The sequence below is a fragment of the Rhincodon typus genome, chromosome 34, assembly GCF_021869965.1.
Source record: "Rhincodon typus isolate 14 chromosome 34, sRhiTyp1.1, whole genome shotgun sequence".
Taxonomy (NCBI): Eukaryota; Metazoa; Chordata; class Chondrichthyes; order Orectolobiformes; family Rhincodontidae; genus Rhincodon; species Rhincodon typus.
In genome coordinates, this window is record NC_063365.1 from 10,807,185 (window position 1) to 10,832,609 (window position 25,425).

A 25,425-nucleotide genomic window follows, 5' to 3' on the forward strand; every position below is an offset into this window, starting at 1 on the left:
CCCCTTGACCTGTCCGTCCTCCCTGGACTGACCTATCCCCTTCCTAACTCCCTACCTACACTCACCTTTCCTGGCCCCATCCCCGCCTCTTCGACCTGTTTGTTTCCTCTCCACCTATCCTCTCCTCTATCCCTCTTCTATCCGCCTCCCACTCTCTCCCTATTTATTTCAAAACCCCCTTCCCCTCGCCCTTTTCTGATGAAGGGTCTAGGCCCGAAACGTCAGCCTCTCTGCTCCTATGATGCTGCTTGGCCTGCTGTGTTCATCCAGCCCTGCACCTTGTTGTCTCACAATTTTTAATCCCCTGCCACAGTACTGCCAGACTGGCTAGGTTTCTCCAGCGCTTATCATTTCTATTACTGACGTAGCTGACATGATGCTACTTGCATTGCCTGGAAGATTTTGGCACACCCCCATTTCTGACTGTCACTAGCCAGTGCAAATCCTGTCTTTGTATTTGCTTTGCAAGCACTGCCTTTCTCTCACTTCATTCATTGCCCTGGAAGCTACTTTTTATCTTGATTGGCAAAGGATGCCGTGGCAACAGAGTATGCAATTGTAAAGTTTTCCCACACTCTGCTCCAAGACAGATGCAGGTGCTATAGCAGGGTTGTCCTCAGTTGTACTTGGGGATGGTGCAGTGGCTCAGTGGTTAGCACTGTTCTCTCACAGCGCCAGGGACCTGGGTTCGATTCTAGCCTCGGGCAACCGTCTGTCTGCAACTCCACTTTCGAGAAACTATGAAGCTGCACTCCAAGGTCTCTTTGTTTGGCAACACTCCCCAGTGCCCTACCATTAAGCGTATAAGTACTGATGGAGTTTGCATGTTCTCCGTGTCTGCGTGGGTTTCCTCCGGGTGCTCCGGTTTCCTCCCACAGTCCAAAGATGTGCAGGTTAGATGGATTGGCTGTACTAAATTGTCCATAGTGTCTAGGGTGGGAAATGCAGAGATAGAGTAGGGAGTGGGTCTGGGTGGGATGCTCTTCGGAGGGGCAGTGTGGACTCAATGGGCCGAATGGCCTGCTTTTACAGTGTAGGGATCCTATGATTCTAAAAGCAATACAATGACTGCCTAAGCCACAAGTTGTAACAGTTCATTTGCCGCCATCCCTCAGATTGACGTTTAACTCATATGATGGTTGAAAAGAAGTGCAATTGCAATACTTGGCGTGATAGATATAAATGAAAGCAAGTTTGAGTTTTTGGAACCAGCTGTGGTTTGATGGCTCATTTCCTGGCTGTGACAGGTTGCTCGTGCATTGAACTTTGTCTGGAAATGTTTCTGGCAGCAGTTTCTGCTGCATTCTCACGGATTGTTAATGATCACGAGCTGTTAGATGCAAGCAAATATTTAAAGGTTGAGCTTTCCAATGGCTGAAGGTAGTGAGTAGCTGAGAAGCCCACTCTCTGATTCGCAGGTTGATGCTACTTTAACTAACAAAACCAGAAATTGCTGGAAAAGCTCAGCAGGTCTGGCAGCATCTGTGGAGAGAAATCAGAGTTTAACGTTTCGGGTGCAGTGACCCTACCTCAGAACTACATTAACTAATCTTGGGTTGGCTGGGAGTTTGCCTGTAAAATTGACCACCACATCCATAAATTGGAAAGATTGGCAGGGGTTCCCCTTCTTTTTACCACTGCAGGAAGTTCAGTGAAGACACTACTGTCTTCACGATGATATTAATATTCTGCTGATAGCCGCTGTTAGTCATCCTATGGATGGGTACTAAAGAGCAACTAACAGCTGTATCTTACCAAGGAGTTGATAAAGTGAGGAGGACATCTAATTTAAAAATGAGTTGATGGAATTTAATCTAGATAAATGTGACATGCTACGTTTTGGAAAGGCAAGTCGGGGCAGTACTTATACATTTAATAGTAGGGCCCTGGGGAGTGTTGCCAAACAAAGAGACCTTGGGGTGCAGCTTTATAGTTTCTTGAAAGTGGAGTCGCAGGCAGACAGGGTAGTAAATAAGGTGTTTGGTATGCTTCCCTTTATTAGTCAGGGCATTGAGTAAAGGAGTTGCAAAGTCATGTTGCAGCTGTACAGGACATTGGTTAGGCCACTTTTGGAATATTGCGTTCAATTGTGGTCTCCCTGCTATAGCAAAGATGTTGTGAAACTTGAAAGGGTTCAGAAAAAATTTACGAGGATTTGCTGAGTTTGCAGGGTTTGCGCCTTAGGGAGAGGCCGAATAGGCTGGGGCTATTTTCCCTAGAGTGTCGGAGGCTGGGTGGTGACCTAGTAGAGGTTTATAAAATCATGAGGGGCATGGATAGGGTGAATAGCCAAGGTTTTTTACCCAGGGTGGGAGAGTCCAAAACTAGAGGGCATAGGTTTAAGGTGAGCGGGGAAACATATAAAAGCGACCTAAGGGCCAACTTTTTCATGCAGACAGTCGTACGTGTATAGAATGAGCTGCTAGAGGAAATGGTGAAGACTGGTACAATTACAACATTTAAAAGGCATCTGGATGGATATATGAAGAGGAAGGGTTTAGAGGGATATGGGCCAAATGCTGACAAATGGGACCAGAATAATTTTAGGATATCTGGTATCCCCCAAAGGGTTTGTTTCTGTGCTGTACATTTCTCTGACTCTGTGAGTTGAAAAGTCTGCAAGGTCAGAATCAGAGGCAAGTGGCAGAATGGATAGCGAGCTGGCAGCATGAGCAACAGTAAAGGCAATTAATTTGGAATGGTGGGAAATGGGATTCCACAATGACCATTATTGAGACCACTGCTTACTCTTGATATTAACTTCTGTTTTTGTTTTTGAGCTTACTACCAAATGGAATATTTGAGGTGAGCAGTATAGGAAACTGGATAAGTAGTAGTGAGAATAGAATTGAAGGTTTTGCCAAGAATTAGGTGAGGAAGGATGGGAAGGCTCTCAAGTGGAGCACGAGCATCTGCATGATCTGGTTGGGCTGAATGGTCTCCTCTGATTTCTGTGCTGTACATTTTATGCAGATAGAAATCTTGTCAGTGCTGGAAAGATCAAAGGAAACACACAACCCATTTGGCAGCCTGTGCCATGTCCAGTGCATTACGAACTACTATTTAAATTTAAAGTGCAATCAACAACCTGTGTTATTACAGTATGAGTGCAGTTATGTATATCTTCTGCGTTCTGGGTCCTTTCTGTAAATTCTGGATATAGTGACATTGAAGTTGTTTTTTTCTTCTGGAGGAGGGATTGAAAATTTGGAACATAGAAAACGTAAACTAAATCTCTAGAGTAAATTAGACAAGTGCACTTTCTTCAATATCTTTTGTTTTATTTAACTTTTTTTTCAAGTACAGAAGCATTATAAATCATCTTTGTATAAAAAAAAATTGAAATACATAACGAAATACTAAGCCATTGAAGAAACTTAGTGTGGCTCCTTGAAAAAAAATCCCACCATGAACCCTGAACGGTTCGTATTCCTCTCTGTCCTTTGCCAAATTTACCCATGATTTTCTGGCCGGCTGTTTCCTCACAGGTAGAAATATTTGGAGAGAAACTGTGAACATGCCTGACTACCGGGTGACTAGGAATAGCAGTGGAAATAAGTCAGCTGACAACCTGAAATGTGCCTGAAGTAAGTTTATTGTTATCTAACTTGACCTGTGTAATCTCAATGCTACGTAGAAAATACATAATATCCACTTTACAACTAGTTTGTCTCTAGGATCTATGATCTAAAATATACCAGTTTGAAATGACATTAGTTTAATGTTCAGTGTGTTTAATTAACCATATATACAGTTCCAGTCCTCTGATGACTGTGGACAATAGCTTCTATTCCAGTTACAACTAAGCACGTAACATCTATGGAAAAATAAATCTTAACTGCTTTTATTTTAACAAAAACTGAAGAGCAAGAATTAAAAGAAGTCTTCAAGAACTGTACTGCACAATTCAGGATCAAAACAGGCCGTAATGCTGCAATCCATCACCTTTCTCCAACTTCCTGCAGCTCTGTACATGCTAGAAGTGTTGCAGACGATGACAGCAGCATTAAAGCTGTTGGTGTTTAGACTGTGAGTTTCCATTTTTATGTCCTTTCTTCTTCTTTGAATCCTTCCTTGCTTTTCTTTTAAAACATTCTTTCCTTTTGTTTGGATTTTTCTGAGTACTGTAACAAAGAAAAACACTGACTGGTAAATTGTACATTCCACAGTTCGTGCTTGCATTCAGTGAAGCTTCTGAAGTATCTTGAAAATCATGGAAATTGTAATAGCTTTAAAGGCATAACGCAAAGTAGAATTTTACATTGTTGGCCTTCAGATTTTTGCTTTAGAAAAGCCCCACAATGGTGGACGAGGCCATTTACCACTCCTTTCTTCCAAATTCCATTTTATTCCCCTGCCAGTGTAGAGTGGGAGAGATTAACTCATCAAAGCTTCTCTGCAGATATTTACCATTGAGTTTAATCCTCAAATATGTGCTGGATTAGCTGAAGTGTTTCTGGATTGGGTTGGAGGAAAACTCATTCAGTATGGTTTCTGCTTCGTGGTACCTGGAAGCCCTTTCAGGACAGTCTGGGTTTGGGCAAGGATAGGATCGATTCGGAGTTGCCAGTTTTGGACTCGGGTGGACAAAGTCAGAAGTTGCAGAACACCAGGTCGTAGTCCAACAGGTTTATTTGAAATCCCCAGTTTGTCGGAGCGCTGCTCCTTTGTCGGTGATGAAGGAGCAGTGCTACGAAAGCTTGTGATTTAAAATAAACCTGTTGGACTATGACCTGGTGTCATGCAACTTCTGATTTTGAGGATAGGATTTGCAGAGGCTTACCTGTTGAGTAACATGTTTGTGCTTATTGTCTGATGATCACATAGGACTGGTGGCAATGCAGGGACTGCACACTGATTCAGCTCTTTCAGAGAAGAATTCCAGAGAAGTTGGAAACCCAAATAGGTGAATCACAGGCTTCAGCAGCTGCAAACAACATGTTATTTCCATAATGTCATCTTTTACTGCAGAGCTGAATGGTCTTGTTACTTTGCTTTATATGCAAAGACTTTGCATCTCTATGAATTTTCCAAAAGAATGGAATCTCGACCTTAGAAGCATGGATCAGGAAGTTACACATTCCCCAAGATTTCCTATCCATTAAACATAAGATTGAGGGGATTACAGTCATGATGTTCACTGCCAGCACTTCGAATAAATCTGTTTTGGAGATCTTGCAAACTTGATGTAAAATTTTAAAATCTATTTCTCTCACCACAATTAATAACTGATCTGCATCTTCTGGGTCTTTCTTTTTGTTCTCTTGTCTTTGCAATGTGATTTCTCTGTGGGATTTTTTTTCTCCACAGTGTGGCACTGTTAATCAGAGTTCAGTTGGCATCATCCATCCTAAAAGGTTTGCTTACACTTACTTTTCAATAAGGGCTCTAAAGAATTTTTTACAACCTGGTCTGTCTGCGTGCCTTTTATTTTCATTGCAAACAACTCGTATTATTAATTTGGGTTGTCTCATTTTAAGTTGCGCTGTTGCAACTTATTCCAGTTTCAGGAATAGAACTGAATTGCCTTGTCAGGAGTGAAGTTGGACATAAAAACCAAAAGAGCTGCGGGATGCTGTAAATCAGGTACAAAAACAAAGTTGCTGGAAAAGCTCAGCAGGTCTGGCAGCATCTGTGAAAGAAAAAACAGAGTTAACGTTTCGGGTCTGGTGACCCTTCCTCAGAAGTTGCACATGCTAGCTTTGCATCCAAGTGACCAACTGGCTCAATTGGCTGACATTTATATCAAATTAATGTTACAATATAGTTATAGTACCGCACGTTTAACTCAAGTGTTTTACTAATCTGAGTTATGCATCACACGTATTAAGATCCTGAAACAGCCATATGTTGGACAAAGGGAAAACGAAACAAGCCATAATGTGCAGATGTGTAGACACCTGTCTGCAGGTAACCAGCTGATCAATCCCTTTGTGATCCTTTCCTTTTCTCCCCAAAGCTGTTTTAATGTTTCCCTGTGATCTGTTAGTGTGTAATTCTGTTAGTAGGATGCTGAATACCTAGCAGTTGAACTAATTAATCTATTAGATTCAAATGTGTCAGGGTCTATGGTGGTGCAGTGATAGTGTCCCTACCTCTGAGCCAGCAGGCCTGGGATCCTTAAGAAGACCATAAGAAGTAGGCCATTTGGTTCCTCAGGGCTTCTCTACAATTCAGTCGGGTCATAGCTGTCTCAGCCATAAATATACACAAGGTCTCTGCCCCCACAGAACTCTGTGATAGGGAATTCCAAATTCCAACCATCCGAGGGAAGAAATTCCTTCTCATCTCAGTCTTAAATTAGCGTCCTAATGCCCTCTGGTCCTAGACTGTTCCATGAAGGGAAACATCCTCACAGTATTTACCCTGTCACACCCCTTTAAGAATGCTATATGGGACTTGACAGGGCAAATACTAAGAGGATATTTCCCTATGTTTCAACCATTCTAGAAGTGTGTAGCAACATCTGTGAACAGGTTGATTAAAAAGAAGAGTCTCCCTGTCATATAGAAGGTTAAAGTGTGACTTAACTCGTGTTATAATGGCTCCCATGACAATGTGGTAGTGTCCCTACCTTTGGGACAGAAGATCAGGGTTCAAGTCCCCCTTGCTGCAGAGATGTGTCACAACATGATCTGAATAGGTTGATTAGAGAATCTCTATAAAGCCGACAGATGGCTGGGATTCAAGGCATGTGGTTAGTTAAAATAACGTTCTAAATGGAAAATGTATGCCTGATCCTCTTCTGAAAGCATTTAACTTCTAGTGAAGAGCATGATCTCCCAGCCTTCCATCTTCCCAGCTGTCAGGCATGGAAACACGGTAAATAATTCTGCCACTTAAATTTGGCAGGGCCTCTGCTTGCTGGTATTTCTGTGCTTCCAAGGCACAGACTGGCTCCCCATCATTCTTGTAACTATCCAGATCGTAGCCTCTGACCCTTTTGAAATAGCAATGAATTGGAATTCCAAAGTTTGTGTTTATTTGGTTTAAGAGTTGTAGTTTGAACAAAGCATAGTCAAATTTTCCCGGTGGGACGGGCCTGCATGTTAATGAGCCATAATCTTAAGTCTGCAGAATGGCTTATTTCATCCAAGTCTCCTGAGTTAACTGGTGCTTATTGTGATACAACAGCCAAACTTTACACAAATGATTTCTTGAATTTGGCCTGCACTGATGCTGATCATTTGTCAAATTGTAGGATTACTGCAAACTGATTCTGCTATAATGTGGATTGAAATACCCCTCTCCAGGGGCTCTCGGTTTTTTTCGTTCTGGTGTTTGTTTAGACCACAAAACTGCTCTGGGCTGAAAGACAAACAGAAATTGCTGGGGAAACTCAGCAGGCCTGGCAGCGTGGTGGGGAGAAAGCAGAGTCAACACTTCGAACCCAGTAACTCTTCATCAGACCTCCAGGCTGCATTTGTGGTGTAAAAGTGCCCTTAAAAGTTTAGTTGCCATTGTTACGCATGCAGATGTCAGCTGAGTGCTATTCGCTTTGGGCTGTAACATTGTGGGCAACCCTCAACCATAGCCACAAATCATGACAGACAGATACTTGATTCACAAATGGAAAATTTAGAACACTCCCCAGTGCACAACTGAGGTCAGTCAGGACAGATCATGGAATACATAACAACTCAGTAGGCTGACTCATAAGTGAACGATGCATCACAGTGATGCACTCCATTAGCTGGTTTAACCAATGTTGTATTTTAAGCTATCTCTGCATCACCAACAGCATGTCCTATTCTGGTTTGAGTAGTTCCACTAATCCTTCCTTCCTCTATGCTTAGTCTAGGGCTTATCTAATTATCAGTGGTAGGGGATAGACCACTGGGGAATCTAAACAGAACAGACACTTATTCTTACATAAGCTATATATTTTGTTGCATGACAGTAATAGGTACAGTTTACAGCTTGCTAGGCGTAATCACTTAGGACTAACAGGTGCTGTGTAGAATACCTCTCCTCTTGTGAACCCATGCAGCTAGCAACTGTCTCCACCCAAAGACCATGGGACATCATCAGATTGGGTGGAGCTCAATATAACATGGACATTAACCCCTTCAGAACTATTACTGCACCTTATATAATAGCTGGCTAAATGTAATGTTTGAGTTTTTCTTCTACATGTAGATTAACTATATGGAACGTGGTCAAATAACTTGCTGTTGTCATTGCTTTCCCTTGCACATTAGAATTGGTCATGGTGCTGAAATGTCACTGGCATCTGTCTTGAGTGCATGAAGGAGTAAAGTGTTACAGCAGTCCCTAAAGAAGGAAGATTTTTAAAACCGATATCTACAAGTGTGTCTAGTCTAATGAATATCATATTTTTAGAACAAAGATCACAAAATCTGCAACAAAAACAGAAATTGCTGGAAAAGCTCTGCAGATCTGGCAGCGTCTGTGAAATCAGAGTCCAGTGACCCTTGGGTCTGATTTCTCTTCACAGATGCTGCCAGATCTGCTGAGCATCTGTGAAGAGAAATCAGACCCAAGGATCACTGGACACAAAACGTTAACTCTGATTTCACAGATGCTGCCAGACATGCTGAACCTTTCCAAAAACTTCTGTTTTTGTCACAGATTTACAGCATCCACAGTTCTTTCAGTTTTTAATCACACAATCTGCTTTCAGATCATGTAAATGATTTTACAAGATTTTGCATGATGATTGATCTGTGGAGAGAATTTCTTTTTCTGTAAATGAGAATGAAGCATGTCAAGTGCGTTCATTGTGGAGAAAAGAAATGTTGCACTGATCAAAAGTTTGCCATTTAACCTAGTCATATTTAACCGCCCATGCTTCTGGTAAGTATCAGCATTAATCTATTATCCACTGCACCCTTTACCCTCCCATGTCAGGAATCCAGCCATTTTGTTTTGTGTTGAATATAATGTTGATCTGCATTCATGCCATAAACCATGCTTCTTTCCCACACTAATGCTGACTGTAAAGCACATAATCAAGCAACCAAATCAAAAGTTTGATGTTTGTTTATAACATGAAGTCACCTGCACACAATGTTTGTTGTGCCTGACCTTATCCTTCAGTTCATGCATGAACTTGCACAATCAGAAAGTAAAGTCCCTTTAGTAGGCTCAGAAATAGTTTGTTAATCCAGTCAGCATGTTTTTTGTTATTCAAAGCAACATGCACAAAATCCCCAACAATCATTGATGTGTATTGAGATGAATGCTACTGAAATAAAATGTCCGAAAATGAGGGGATTTTCCCAGATTTTAGACATTCAACTTGGCATTTCATTCAAAGTAATTCATACTGTTATGCAGTTATTTCAGTCACGGAGTTCAATGTGTCAGGTTCACACCTATTTTTTATGCAATACCAATTTTTGGTTAGCAGTTTGAGAGAGACATTTTTAAATGTTGTGGTCATGTTGCCTATCAGAATCTAGTAGAGGTTGTAAGTGATGATAATCTCATCCTACTCCAAGCTGGAATCATTCCAGAGTGAGGTTTAACCTGCAGGCCATTTCATGCATTGCTAGTTACTCTCAAATTTCCTTAAATGAATTGCTTTCTTGTTATCTTTGTGTACACAACATTCTTAAAGATGCCCTCAAGATGACCTAATGTACAACAGTTTTGTCAATGACCGCCCTTTTAGCATGGCTGTTCCCAGGCAGCCATTTCTCAAGCAGACTAAAACCATTGTGCAGTGGTTCATATAGGAAGTTCTCTAATATGAAAATGCGCACTCTTTAGATAGTTCTGTTTTTTTAGACAGCTGGATTTGGGGTAGTGTACTGTTGTAGTCCTACAAGACCTGTAATCCAGTGACAGTATTTCAAACTTTAAATCCCACTATGGTGATTGTGGATTGAATTCAATGTATCTGGTACTGGTAAAATGATGATGAAAACCGCTTACTAGTAATTCAACATTTTAAACATCTTGATTTGATCACCAACTCAGTCTTCTGCATTGAACATATGTTTGTGTAAGCTAACCCCATTAATTGAACCCCTGGATCTCTCAAAGGAAAGGGAGTCTCTCAGGTGTGTTTTACCTTGGTTCAGGTTTTAGTTTGATCTTAAGTTGCATTGTCCAATTTTAGAACTGTTGCACCACATAAGTAGTTCATAGCGCCAAAGCACACAAAATCATAGAATGCTTTTTATTTGAAGTAGGATGGCCAGACCATTGGAAGCAGACATTTAATTGAGCTCCAATTGTTGTGGAGTTGAAGTGAGTGAAAGTCTCAATGCCTTGAAGTAAGTGCCCTGTGTTGAGCCAAACATGAATGTTTTATACTGACCTTTCCCAGCACTTCTGAAGCCTCTTGCCCTGCCTTGATTCTGGATTAAGGCAAACCTCGCTTTCTTTATGTCCCTGCTGCACCATTAATCTGAGGATGAAGAGAGCAGTTGTCATTTAATGTTTGTGTACTATCACATGCATCCAGCAAAGACAACATAACTGTGTTGCTGACACTATCTCAAAGTCAGTATTCATGTGATTGCATAGATTTTGTAAGGCAGAATCTTTTTAACTTTAACCAGTCCATATTACGCTAACATTTCATTCAAAGCAATTCTACAATTTTTCGGCATCTATGAGTAAAATCCTCAAGTGCTTTCTCCTACGTGCTGTCCGATTTATCTGCAGAGTATTTGGCCCGAATGGTCCACGTGGTAGTGAGTTAGAGATTCACTGGGTAAAGAAGTGCATTCTGAATTATCTTTTATTGATAATCTCTAATTTGCTCTTCTGAACAAATAGAAACACTCTACCACCTAAAGTTTGAACCACTTAGGGCTTAAGTGTTTTCATCGTTGATGCATTTAACTGAGAAAGATATGCTGATAGATTGATGTCAGGAGCATTTTGTTAGGAGAGCAAAAATTATGGATTTGTAGCTATTCAATCCTTTAAGTTTTTTGACTATATGATGTAAACCAGTTAACCAAAAGTTGTGGTGTGTAAAGAAAGTGAAAATATGCATTGTTGTAACATTAATCCAAATGATCTGTAATAAAATAGCAAAAAAGTTTAAGGAGAGGAAACGAATGATTTCTCTTTGAGCTTCAGTATAAAACGCTGGCTGTCTGCATTTATTGCCCATCCCCAGCTGCCGTTGAGGAGGTGGTTGTGAGCTGCCTTCTTGAACTGCTGCAGTCCATGTGCTGCAGGTAGACCTGCAATGCTACTGGGGAGGAAATTCCAGGATTTTGACCCAGTGACACTGAGGGAACGACAGTATATTTCCAAGTCAGGATGGTGATCGGCTCAGAGGGGAACTTGCAAGTGGTGGTGTTCCCGTGTATTTGCTGCCCTTGTCCATCTAGGTAGGAGTGGTTGTAGGTTGGAAGGATATTTGGTGAATTTCTGCAATGAATCTTGTAGATAGTACACACTGGTGCTACTGAATGTCAGTGGTGAAGGGAGTGGATGTCGTTGATGTGGTGCCAAGTAAGTGAGCTGCTTTGTCCTGGACGATGTCAAGCTTATTGAATGTTGTTGGAGCTGTACCCATCCAGGCCAGCAGAGAGTATTCCATCACAGTCCTGACTTGTGTCTTGTAGATTGTGGACATTCAGGAGTAAGCTACTCACTGCAGTATTCCTAGCCCCTCACCTGCTGTTGAAGCCTCTGTATTTATGTGGTGAGTCAAGTTGAGTTTCTGGTCAGTGGTGATGCCCCAGGATGGTGATAGTGGGGATTCAGTGATGGTAACACCATTGAATGTCAAGGGCAGTGGTTAGGTTGTCTCTTATTGATGATGATCATAGCCTGGCATTTGTACAGCACGAATGTCACTTGCCCCTTTTCAGCCTGAGTCTGGATATTGTCCAGATCTTGTTGTATTTGAACAATCACTGCTCCAGTATCTGAAGAGTCACGAATGGTGCTGAACATTGTGCAATCATCGGCAAACATCCCCACTTCTGACCTTATGCGGGAAGGTCATTAATGAAGCAGCTGAAGATGGTTGAGCCTAAGACACTACTCTGAGGAAATCCTGTTGAGAGATCCTGGACTGAGATGGAGCAGCAACAATCGCCACCATCTTCCTATATCCCAGGTATAAATCCAACCAGCAGAGGGTTTGCCCCCTGATACCCATTAATTTCAGTTTTGCTGGTGCCCCTTGATACCACACTCAGCCGAATGTGGCCTTGATGGCAAGGGCTGTCACTCTCACCTCACCTCTGGAATTCAGCTGTTTTGTCCATGTTTGAACCAAAGCTGTAACGAGGTCAGGAGCTGAGTGGCCCTGGTGAAATTCAACTTGGACGTCACTGAGTAGGTTACTGCGAAGTAGGTCCTGCTTCATTGCACTATTGATGACATTTCCCATCACTTTACTGATGATTGTGAGTGGACCAATGAGGCAGTAATTGGCATGGTTGGATTTGTCCTGCTTTCTGTGTATAGGACATATCTGGGCAATTTTGCACATTGGTGGTCAAATGCAAGGTTGCGGGATTGCTTAGCTCTGCCTATCACCTGATGCTTATGCTGTCTGGCATACAAATAGCCCTGTTTTGTAGCTTCACCAGGTTGACACCTTATTTGTAGGTATGCCTGGTGCTGCTCCTGGCATGCCCTTCTGCACTCTCCATTGAACCAGGGCTGATCCTCTGGCTTGATGGTAATGGCTGAGTGGGGGATATGCGGGCCATGAGGTTACAGATTGTGCTGGAGTACAATTCTGCTGCTGTTGATGGCCCACAGCGCCTCGTGGATGCCCAGTATTGAGTTGCTAGATCTGTTTGAAGTCTGTCCCATTTAGCACGGTGATAGGGCCACACAACATGATGGAGGGTAATCTTCATGTGAAGGCAGGACTTTGTCTCCATGAGGACTGTGTGGTGATCACTCTGACCGATACTGTCATGGACAGATGTGTCTGCAGCCAGTGACTGGTAAGGATGAGGTCAAGTATGTTTACTGTCTTGTTGGTTCCCTCACCAGCTGCTGCAAGTCCAAGTCCAGCAATTATGTCCTTTAGGACCCAACCAGCTCGATCAGTAATGGTGCTGTCGAGGCTGTCTGTGATAAATATTGAAATTCCACACCCAGCTCCTCCCATTCCTTTCTCCAAGTGTTGCTCAACATGGAAGAGTGCTGACTCATCAGCAGAGGGAAGGTGATACATGATAACTTGGCAGAAAGTTATTGTGCCTGTGTTTGATCTGATGCCATGTGAATTTATGGAGTCCACATCCCAATTTTGAGGAGTCCCAGTGTAACTCCCACCTGACTGAATGAATGCGACTCCTGCCAGATATTTTTATTGAATTCATATTCCCCTATCTGTTGGGGTGGCATTCAGACCCGGGTCACCAGCTGATTTCTGGATTACTAGTCACCACAAGGCCATCACCTCCCCTTTTAAATTCTACCAGCTGCCGTGGTAGGATTTGAACTACATTTCCAGGGATATCACCTCATTCTCTGGACTACCAGTTCAGTGTCACCACCACTGCACCATCAGAGAGATATGGGTTGTTATTAGCAAACTGATAAGATTAGATATATGTGTGTACTTGTGAAGTGGGTGTGAAACAATCTATGGATGAGTTGGAGACTTTTACAGAATTTATTTTTCATAATATGCCAAAGAAACCATCTTCGAATTCAAAATGTTTGGGCATAAAGTGAGTTGAACATTAATAATCTCTATTTTTGTCGGAAATGAGTTTGCTGTTGGTTTCCATTTGAGGTCATTCTTGAATCCAATTCTTGTAACTGTAACTTCACATCTATTTTTTAATGATGTCAATTAGCTAATATCATGGTTACAGTGAACAAAAAACTTATTTAGCAAAATGCCAATCATTAACTTTTTATGTGCATATTAATTATTGCATTTCATTTGCTTATTGAATATATTTCCATTGTCAGTACAGCAGGCTGCTTGGAGCAAGGTAAGAAAATATAACTCAAAGACAATAAACAAAGCCTAGTCATTGCATATACACACTTTGCCCTCTCTCACTCATGACAGGATTAAGGAAGAGACAGTTATTGTAATGGTTAATTTGTGATATCGAGTCCAACCCAGCGCTAACAGAATAAATTAAATTTTAACTACTGAGTTGGCGGCACCCACGCAACCTTCTGGATAACTTTATCGCTATAACATGTAAATAGGACTCTGTTCCTTTGATTTTGACACCATGTGAATTTAACACTGAATGGCTGTTTCCACCATTGTTCGAGGTAAGTTGGGAGCAGCCAGATCCAGTGTCTATGGACCAGGAGGAGCAGCAGTGTTGGTGGGATACGGAATAAAATAATCCTAACATGGCCCTGGATTACTGGACTTCACCCAGCTTGACAAATGTGCATCTCCACTCCTTTCCACAAATATTGGGGTGTGGTATCTAGTTCGAAATGTTGTACACTCAAAGCATGGCCACAGCTTCTCTATGCAGTCTGATCTTGGAGTTGGTATATTCATGCACTGGCTTTCTCCACTTCCCACTTAATGACTTGGCTGTAAGGGTAACAGCTAAAATAGCAGCTGGCAAAGAGATGGGGAGGGGTGGGGAATGGAAACAAATACTGAAGTCTCCTAAATCTCATCAGTAGTCTGTTAGCTAGTTAGGTCTTCTGTCTGGGCCGCAGAATATGTCCCTTCCTCTTTGTTCTCTAAAAACATAGACGTAGAGTGTATAAAAACCTGGCAGTTATCCAAAATCTTTATAAATGATTTGCTCAGCTCCAGCTACAGTATTATGCTAAATGCTATTTCATAAAGGATGTGAAGGCTTTAGATTTGCAGAGGTTCACTAGAATAGTTTCAAGGATGAGGAACGAGTCATTTGGAGAGACTGATGAAACTGGAGTTGTCTTCACTGGAGTCAAGTCAGAAGAAGCCAAGAGTAGTTTTAAAATGCTGAAGGATTTTTGAGGAAGAAAATGAAGGTATTTCCAGCCAGGCTGAAGTGTTCGTAACCAAAATGCATGGTTTTAAGATGATTAACCAAAGAACCAGAGGCACCAGAAGGAAAAACTTGTCTTTTGCAACATGTTGTTAGAAATTGGAATGCACGGATGGTAGATTCGGATTCAATAGTTACATTTGAAATGGAATTACACACTTAAAAGAGAAAATTTTGCAACGACATAGGGTGTGAGTGAGGAGACTGGAACTAACCAGATTGCCCTCTGAAAGAGCTGGGGCAGACCCATGGGTTTTTCTGCACAGAATTCCTTGTTATTTCTATTAGAAACTCTCACCCATTGTGAAACATGAAATATCGAGGATCACAAAGATATTTTTATTGATTTTTTTTAAAAAGTTGAATGATCCCTTAGTTCACCGAGCATATTGTGTGTACTTTCATTTAGTAAGCTGACAGTCAGGGATTCGGTACAAACCAAAAATTATGCAACGCTGGGGAAATTACTGAGTTCAAATTGAGAGGGAGAAGGAGAAAACCGTGAGAAATTGTACGTGGTTGGTTAGACATGCCAGTAACAGGTCCAGACAGGTAATATGATTTAATTCTAACAAATTCAGCCAGTGTTTCATGCTTTGGAACTGCCTCAGATAATTGACCCGTTTGAATGTGGGAAAACTATAACCAAGAGCTTGTCGGGCTTCTCCTGCTCTCTGACCAGCATAACAACTTATTTTACTAATGAGGTGTTAACAGAATTAAATACGTTTTAAAATTAAAAAGCTTGCATTGGTTAGGTAGTTGGGATGACCCAAAGTCCTTCAGAGCTAATATATGCCAAACCAAATGAATAAACTGCTGCAGACTCTGCAAATCTGAACTAAAACAGAACGCTGGAAAAAATCAGCAGGTCTGGTAGTTCTTATGGAGAGAGAGCAATTAATATTTCAAGTCTGAAATGACTTATTCAGAACTCCGAATGATCTATTTTGAATGAGAGATAGTTGTCACTAAAGAAAAGACAGAGCTTGCATTTGTATGTAGCACCGTTTGCAACCTCAGAATGTCCCTAAGCATTGCAGAATTATTTCTGAAGTGCAGCTGCCGTTGTTATGTGTGGAACCATAAAATCAATGAGAATCTGGAGGAAGAGAAAGCTAGTTTTTCGGAGGACCCCAACAACCAACAGCAGCGTCTGGAGGAGTTTTGGATAGGAAGCAGGAGGAACGGAACCAGCACATCCCCAGGCCCATGACGTGGCGGTTGCAGTGTTGGCAGCGGTGGAGGCCCGTTGCAGAGACCCGGGAACCAGTTGCAGAGACCTGGGCTGATATCAAGCAGTGACTGAGGGAGCAACAGAGGAGGAATACAAGAGGGAAAGATAAACTGTGTTGCAGTTAAATCTTTCATTATGTTTAGTGTGTCAGATGGGACCAGAGTGTGGCAACACTCTGCATATAAAACGCAATAAAACACTTTTCACTGTATTTTTATATACATGTGACAATAAATCGAAATCTAAATCTAATCTAATCAAACCAATGGTTTCCATATGTTTGAAGGAAGGCAATAATTTGCGATACCCTGCTCTTTCTTTGGATAGTAACCTTGGTACAATAACCATCATCAAGGCAGCACTCGCAGCATTACTGAGCAGTTCCTTGGTAATGTGCTGAGTGAATAGCCGAAGTGATGTCCCCAAATTCATAACAAGGACATGAACTTGCATCCCTTTCAGTCAGAGGTAAGAGTGCTACTGCCAAGTCAAGCTGATGTTACGTGAATAAGTGCAAGGTATACTTCTCATTCTCTATTTTTTTATGGGTTTTGGGCATTGCAGACAAGACTGCATCCCTAATCCCCATTCCAATATGCACATTTTTCAAAATTTTGTTATGTAATTTGTTACTATGATTTGGAAGCTTTATCTGCTGTTATATCCTGCAAGCCCCAGGGAAAAGAGGTAGAAACATGAGGGTGGAGCAAGATGCAGTCAAAGTCTTTAACTGAGCCTTGTATCCCAACAGTAAGTATTTGTCACAGCCAGCTAGTCCCTCTCTTCATGGATTTTGGAGCATTTAGGGATATACACTTTGTCATGTGCCATCTGCTAGTTTGTTACGTGTGCCCAAAACTCGTGAGTAGAGAAGAAAATATCTGCATGGATTCAACAGATGTCAAATACCAGGAAACAAATGTACAGATTGTACATTAATTTGGAATTCTAAAGAGACAGTCAGGTTCCTTTGCCTTTCATTAGGACCATTAACAAAAGCATCAATGAAACAAAATCATTTTAAATCAATATAATAGCGAATGAATGAGGCTCCAAATATATTACATAAGACATCTTTTGTAGATGGTTTAAAAGACTGCACACATAAAACAATCTTCTATTAGGCAAATATCCTCCTCAATCACCTCTTGGAGATACTTATTGTTGCACAGGTCACACAGAGGCATTTGCTAAACCCATCCAAGTGGCCAGTATTGACCCAGCCACACTCTCGATGGACATAAAAGATCTTATGAAACAGTTGGAAGAAGCACATGGATGTTTTGCCCAGTTCCCTGGTTGATATTCAACCCTCAATCAAAGTAACCTAGAGCAGGTTATCTGAATGTTGTCATGTCGCTGTTCTTGGGACTTTGCTGTATGATAATTACTATTTGTGTTTCCTAATCAAAATTGTAAAAGTTCAAAAGTACTCAATTAATTGTAAAGTGCTGTGGGATATCCTGAGGGTGTGTAAAGTTCATAAATCATATGAATACAAACAAAGGACTTGGAACAGGAGTAGGCCATTCGGTGCTTTGAGCTGCTCTGCCATTTGATAAAATTATGTGGTTGATCTGGTTGTGATGATCAACTCCATGTCTGTCCCATTATTACCCTTGATTCTCTTTTCGATCAAAAATCAACTTCACTCAGCCTTGAATAAATGCATGAACCAGCCTCCTCTGTTTTCTGGGGAAATTCAGTTCAATTCATCTCCATCCCATGCTCTCAATTTCTCTGTCTCTGTTACATCTGTTCTGATGATGCCACCTTCTGCAGGGAGGCCTCAGAAATGTCCACCTTTATGTTCAACTGAGGATTTCCTGCCACTATGGTTCACGCTGTTCCACAACGCCCTCAGCTGTGTCTGACCCATCTCGCTCACCCCTCCCACAGCACCAATAGAGTCCCCAGTCCTTGCTTTTTACACAACCAGCATCCGCAACCAAAGAATCATAAACTGCCATTTCCACCATCTCCAGTGGGAAGCCATCATCAGACGCACATTCCCATCCTCCCTTGCAGACATTTCATAGGGACTGTTCCCTTTGGGACATCCTGGCCCTCTCCTTGTCTTCTTCTCATCCACTCTCAACACTGCCACAGCACCTTCCCATGCAGTCACAGAAGGTGTAACACCTGCCTTTTTATCTCCTCCCTCCTCACTGTCCAAAGCCCAGATACACCTTCCAGATGAAGCAAGGATTTACCTAATCCAGTCTAGTGTGTTCTCCGTTCACAATATGATCTCCTCCACACTGGGGAGACAGAACATAGACTGGATGACCGCTTTGCAGAACACCTAGTTTCTGTCTGTAAAAATGACCCTGAGCTTCCAATTGTCTGCCGTGTCCCATTGCTAACACCTCTGCCTTGGGCTTGCTGTACTGAGGCTCAGTACAAGCTGGAAGAACAGCATTTCATTTTCCGTGTGGGGATCCTGCAGCCTTCAGGACTCCATATCAAGTCCAATAATCTTATGGCCTGAATATCTCATCCATGTCCTTTACACAACCCCACACCCAGACCTTGTCATGACATGGGCTGCTTTCATCACAGCCAATCTATTTTCACCTATGTTTTGTCCCAGTTTTGAGCTTTTCTCCTTTCTGAGCTTATTATCAGTCAACTGTTTGTCTGCCTGTCTGTTTCTCTCTCTGGGCTTTGACTCCACCTATCTACTTACCACCCTCCATCCCCACAAACCTGTCATAATCAACTATAGCCACCGTTTCCTAGCTACTATCAGTCATAGAGTAATACAGCATGGAAACAGGCTCTTTGGCCCAAACTGGTCCATGCTGACCATGGTGCCCACTCAGCTAGTTACAATTGCTTGCATTTGGTCCATATCCCTGTAAACCCTTCCCATCCATGTAACTATCCAAATGTTTTTTAAATGTTGCTATTGTACCTGCCTCAACTATTTTCTCTGGCAGCCCATTCCATATACACACCACCCTTTGTGTGAAGAAGTTGCCCCTCAGATCCTTCTTAAATCTATCCCCTCTCACCTTAAACCTATGCCGTCTAGTTTTCAATTCCCCTTCCCTGGGAAAAAGACGATATGCATTCACCATATCTGTGCCCGTCATGATTTTATACATCCCAATAAGGTCACCCCTCATTCTCCTACATTCGAAGGAATAAAATCCTATCCTGGCCAACCTCTCTCTGTAACTCAGGCCTACTGGTCCTGGCAACATTTTCATAAATATTCTTTGCACACTTTCCAGTTTAACTATGTCTTTCCTATAACAGGGTGACCAAAACTGTACACAATACTCCAAGTGTGGCCTCACCAATGACTTAGACAACTGTAACATAATGTCCCAACTTCTACACTCAGTGCCTCAACCAATGAAGACCCCTCTGTTCCACAACACTCCTCAGGACCTTACCATTCACTGTATAAGTCCTACCTTGGTTTGACTTTCCAAAGTGCAACACCTCACACTTATCTGTATTGAATTGTATTTGCCAAATCTCAGCCCACTTCCCCGTCTGATCAAGGTCCCTCTGTAATTTTTGATAACCTTCTTCGCGATCAACGATACCTCCTAATTTTGTATGATCCACGAACTTACTAATCATGCCTTGTACATTCACATCAGATCATTTATGTAAATAACAAATAACAAAGGTCCCAGCACTGACCCCTGTGGCACGCACTAGTCACAGGCCTCCAGTCCGAGAAACAACCTTCAACCATCACTCTCTGTTTCCTACCATTGAGCCAATTTTGAATCAAATTCACTAGCTCACCCTGCATCGCACGTCCTGCTCCAGTTCAGCACCTTAATCTGTGGACATGTCTTATCTGTTTCCATAACTATGTTAAAACGAGGAGAGTTATGGTCACTGGACCCAAAGTTCTCTCTGACTGACACTTCAGTCACTTGCCCAACCTCATTTCCTAAAAGGAGGTCCAGCGTTGCACCCTCCCGAGTAGGGCCCTCTAAATCCTGATTTAGGAAACTTTCTTGGACATATTTGACAAATTCCACCCTGTCCAGGCCTTTTACACTCTGGGTGGCCCAGTCAATACAGGGGGAAATTAAAATCTCCAACCAATACTACTCTAATATTCCTACAGGTATCTGCATTCTCTCTACATGTCTGCATCTCTAGTACCCGCTGGCTATTTGGGCATCTATAATACCCCCCCAACAGAGTGACCATCCCCTTCTTGTTTCTAAGTTCTAACCATATGGCCTCAATTGATGACCCCTTAAGAATATCCTCCCTAAGCACTGTTGTTATGTCCTCCCTTATCAAAAGGGCAACTCCCCCTCTTCAGTTACTTGTACTTCTGTGACGCCTGTAGCTTCTGTATCCTGGAACCAGTCCTGTCCAGGCCAGTCCTGCCCTTCTCTCAGCCGTGTTTCTGTTATGGCTATGATATCCCAGTCCCTGAAGCCAATATTCTCTGAGCTCATCTGCCTTACCAGTCAGGCCTCGTGCATTGAAATAAATGCACTTTAAAACTAGAAGTCTTTCCCCTCCCTTTACTGTTCTCCTGGCTGTCCTGAATAGTTCTAAAGAAGTGTCATGAAACATTAGGACTGTTTTCTCTCCACAGATGCTGCCAGACCTGCTGAAATTCTCCTGCAATTTCTGTTTTTGTTTCTAGGGCATTTTCTGGGTATCTTGACCCACATTCATCCAACATCACTAAAACAGATTTTCTGTTCATTTATGTTTTCGCAATGATTCTTATTTTGCACGTTTTTGCTCTTGTTTCTTACTTTACAACACTAACCACTTTTCAAAAATATTAACTCGTTGTGAAGCACTTCAGAATTCAAGTTCAGTCTTCTTTTGTATTCTGTCCTCACATAAGTGGCTCCGGCAGTCAGAAATACACAATAATCAACAACATAAATCCAGCTAAATTGGTCATCTGCCAAATCCATAATTTTTCACATATTCCAATATTCACTTCCTAATTCAATCACTTCTTCTGAAATTACCTAGTTTCAGCCTCAGCTAAACCCAAGATTCTGGTCTTTGCCAATTACATTGGTTGCATGAATAATCTGTGAAAGTATGTAGTACTTATATATAATTTCCTTTCAATGGAAATTCTTTATTAAATTCCTGATAATTCCTGGAAATTACATAGAAGAGGTTGTTGCATGGTCTCAGTGGAGAACACTGTGTTGAGCAGAGCAGCAATTGTTTGAAACAGGCTGCAAACTATGTTGAGTTGTTTAGTGCTGGAAGTTAGCTGATATCTTTATTTCCTTAACATTAGAACTGCAATTGCTTAGCATATTGATGTTCAATGTCTGATTTTCCCTCTCTCCATTTTAGTGTTACTTGGAACACTTTATACAATCTGGCCAGACTTTCCATTGCCTGGTTACATTCTTTCTCCAGTGTAGTCAACACATTTCAATTGGCTGCAGTTTTAAGTGCATCTAGTTTGCTATAGTTTAGAGGAATGCCATGTCGTTCCTTGGTAATATTTGTCTTTAGTATTGCAAGCAAGTGGATCTGCAGGAATGGTAAGAATTTCTCAGATACTTGTCCCATGCAGACACGAAAGGGACTTTTCCATATGTGCAAAGCTGTGCACCTAGAATCCTGAGTGAGGTACAAAGTGTCAGCCTGTCTCCCTGCTGCTCACTGTCAATAACACTATCACAATTGCTTCAATGTGAACCTCCCAGGCGCAATTGAACAGCACCACAAAACCCTATTAGAAGGTAATTCTCACAAGGTCTTTCCTGATGGCTCATGTAAACTTATCCAGTGAACTGATATTCTAATATCAGACCAGGAAGGTGTCGGGTTCAGGAGCTGAAGAATGCTGAGTTTAGAGAGGGAGCAATGCGGGCATTCAGATTTAGAGTCATAGAGTTGTACAGCATGGAAACAGACCCTCAAGTTCAACTCGTTCATGCCGACCAGATATCCTAAATTAATCTAGTCGCATTTGCCAGCGTTTGGCCCATATCCCTCTGAACCCTTCCTATTCATATACCCATCCAGACGCCTTTTAAATGTTCTAATTGTACCAGCCTCCACCACTGCCTCTGGCAATGCATTCCATACACACACCACCCTCTCCCTGAATTTGAATGGACATTTTTGGTTTTTGTTAGGGCTACCATTCCCACTCAGTCTCCAGCAAACCCTCCTTCCAGTTTCCACCTTTGGGTATCACGTGAGGAAATGATCAAGCTCAACTATGATGGCCTTTGAGCAGCTGCAATAAATCGATACTCTGGCAATCACCCGAGAAAGGGAGAAGCAAAGTAGTCTGTGTGTTCTCGTTTTACATAATCATTGTTTGCAAACCAATGCTAAGACATGCAGTACTTACATAATTTCAGTTCTGCTGCAGTGAGCTGTTCTTGGAAATATCTGAAAGTTCTTGATTGCTTTGGGATTCAGGCCATTAATTGAATGAACACACTGGCATCTCAGCGGTAATGTTGCTGCCTCAACTAGGTGAGGCAAAAGAATTAAGAAGAAAAGAAAACTGGTCAGGTTACCGTTTCAAAAAAAAAGTTCTCATCCAATGTTAGAATGACTTAATGCAATGAATTCAATTAATTTATCAATAAAACAAATTTCAGTGCTCACGTTTGCTCCTCAAGAAAAGTTGAAGTAGGAAGAGTGCTGTAATCTGAGCTGTAGCCTGAAGTCTAAGATTCATTGTGTTGCATGTATTTGGCTGGCTGAAGAAAATAAGAATATAAATTTGAACATGCCCTTAAATAACACAGAAGTTCCAAGTAGATTAATGACAATGGGAGTGACCCTGCTGTAAGTGTGCAAGAAAGTATGGATGACCTGGTTGAGAAGGTTGGTTCTGGTGAGCCTCCCATAAGGGAGGAGTGAGTAAGCAAGGTCAAGGATCCAGGAAAGAGTTCTTTAGCTCATGGGCTTAATGGTCAAGTTTTGATATCCTTACCTGGTCTGGTCCAAATGTGATTCCAAACCCACATCAATGTGATCAACTCCTAACTGCCCTTTGAGCAATTAGAGAGGGAGATAATAAATGCTGGCTTATCAGTGACACTCACATCCCATGGATGAATTCTTTTAAATAAAAAGCACCTGTTCAATTTGAAGGTTTTGGAGTAGCTGGGCCAGCCTAACCCAAACTAACAAGCAGGCAGGAAAGGAGTAAGTTTGGTGTGTAAGGCAAGCTTCTGGCTTGAGGTGAACAGGATGGCTTCCATTGACAAAAGTCTGACATATCCAGGATGTGACAATACACAATTAAATAAGCCCAACAGGATTTGTGGAGTTAAGGGTCGTGTGAGAGAGGTGAAGTTACCTGAAAATTGGTGTAGTGTTTATCCTTGAAGTTACTGAGGACCAGCAAATAGATAACCAAAAGGAATTGTTATAGGTCATGCACAAAGTGCATCATGCAGGCCAAGCAAATAAACCATTGGAGGATATCAATGTTGCAAAAGACTGAATGGAATGAATTGAAGTTGGAGAGGAATATTATAGGAGATTATACTCCAGCATCTTAGAGTGGGAGAGCATTTTCCTCACCTCTGAAGCACTCTGCAATGTTGCTCAACGTTAAAACCATCTGATAAAATGAAGTTGTAAATAGACAAGATAATGAAATTGTTCAGCAGAGTATTTGCAGAGTGGAGTGATGACAACAGTTCTAAAGGTATATAAACTGGTGATTTCTGGATGCCATTAGGCTACACGCACTAGTTGAGTGATTGTGAGGAAAACTGAGTGTGGGTTAAGTGGCAGGTGGTGGTTCCAGAGAAGGTAATGAACTTGAGGGAAAGACAGAAGAGAAATTGTAAAGGTAATCAAGTCAGGGCTAAAGTTATGAAGGAATCAATGAGGTAGGACACTTAAAACTGGGACTGCACTTCATCTCTAAGTTGGACATGAAGAAATCCTTCAGTTCATCATACAAGCCATATGGAATCATTTTTGAAAGATTGCTAATTCTAAGAATTCGTCAAGTCTTGCTACATATGGGACTGATTAAACGTCATGAACAATTAATGTACTATACATTCGCTTTTGAATAAATCAGCAGTGGTGCTGTTACATCTTCAAATAGCTCCGAATGAACAGTAAGTGATTGATTTGATTGTTACACAAAAAGAAAAGATTGTAGCAGTTTCTTATAAATAAGAGAATTGGTCAGACAAAACTGAATATTGATTTGTAGGAGTAACATGAATGCTGTGCCTAAAACCTTACCTTTGCTCAGAATATGTCCTGTCAAATGCAAAAACATATCACAACATTTGTCTCCTTCTTGACAGTTACAGTTTTACACATTAAAATAGTAAGGGCTAACCTTTCTGAAGAAATGAGATTGAGAACTGCACACTGGTATCTCTGCTCTCCAGTCGCAAGAATCAGTTGGACAGCACAGAGAAAGTTTGACACTGAACTCTGTATTCTGTGGGATAGTTGAACATATTGGGTGGGTCATCACGTGATTTCCTCAAAATCAGCTCATCTACAGCTTGGCATAGAGCCAGATTTCATTATAGAGTCATAAATCAATCTACTCTGAGAACAATCTGTAAACTTTCACTCTGTCTGCCTTCATTAAAAGGTTGCAAAATTCCCCATTATGGCTGTGGCATTGACTGAGAACTGGAAGTTTGAAAACTCCTCTGGAAACAGTGCCAAACTCCTTTCTGAATTTTATGGAATTCCCCAATGCGATCCCAAACCTAGAATTAAATGAACTTTTGACAGTTCAGCTGGTTGCTTAAGCCAAGATTTGGCAAGGTTCTGGAAGTGGTTATAAAACTCTACAATTCTCATACAAAGTAATGAATGTTTAAAATGGGAATGCTGCAAATATGCAGTCATTTTGTAAGGAGAAAAAGAAGTAATATATTGAAAATAAATCTTCTGTCAAAACTTGCAGTAATGTTCCTAAGCAGAACACAAATAAAGATGGGAGGAAAAGTTAAGATTTTTATTCAATATCAGGAAGAGAAGGACAGTGGTAGATATTTTTTAAAACAGGGAGGCAATGAAAAGACATTAGAATAACAAGAATCTGCAAACATGAATCCATAAACAGGCATGTAAAGGATATGCAAGATTAACTTGCCAAAAACTCCACAATTTAACCTTTTAAAAGCATTGTTGATTTTTTCTGGACTGTGTCGGTTTTTGTTCATGACTTCAACGCTCAGTCACGTGGGCCATGATCTCGATGGAGCGTTCTTCCGAGCTTTGGGAGGCGTTGTGCTGGAAACCTGGATATCCAGGCTTCCCACCATGCCGAGGCTGTTT

The 25,425-nt window shown here is 41.5% G+C and overlaps 1 protein-coding gene across 1 annotated transcript; it reads right to left on the minus strand.

The window, feature by feature from the left end:
- Positions 1-3,264: 3,264 nt before the first annotated feature.
- LOC109913263 (growth-regulated alpha protein-like) lies at positions 3,265-24,574 on the minus strand. The gene is made up of 5 exons (XM_020512751.2): positions 24,467-24,574; positions 22,759-22,853; positions 22,496-22,619; positions 10,289-10,378; positions 3,265-4,124 (listed from the first exon to the last, which is right to left on the minus strand). Exons 2-5 carry the CDS (start codon positions 22,829-22,831, stop codon positions 4,007-4,009), a joined length of 405 nt encoding a protein of 134 aa, XP_020368340.1. The 5' UTR covers positions 22,832-22,853; positions 24,467-24,574; the 3' UTR covers positions 3,265-4,006.
- Positions 24,575-25,425: the final 851 nt, after the last annotated feature.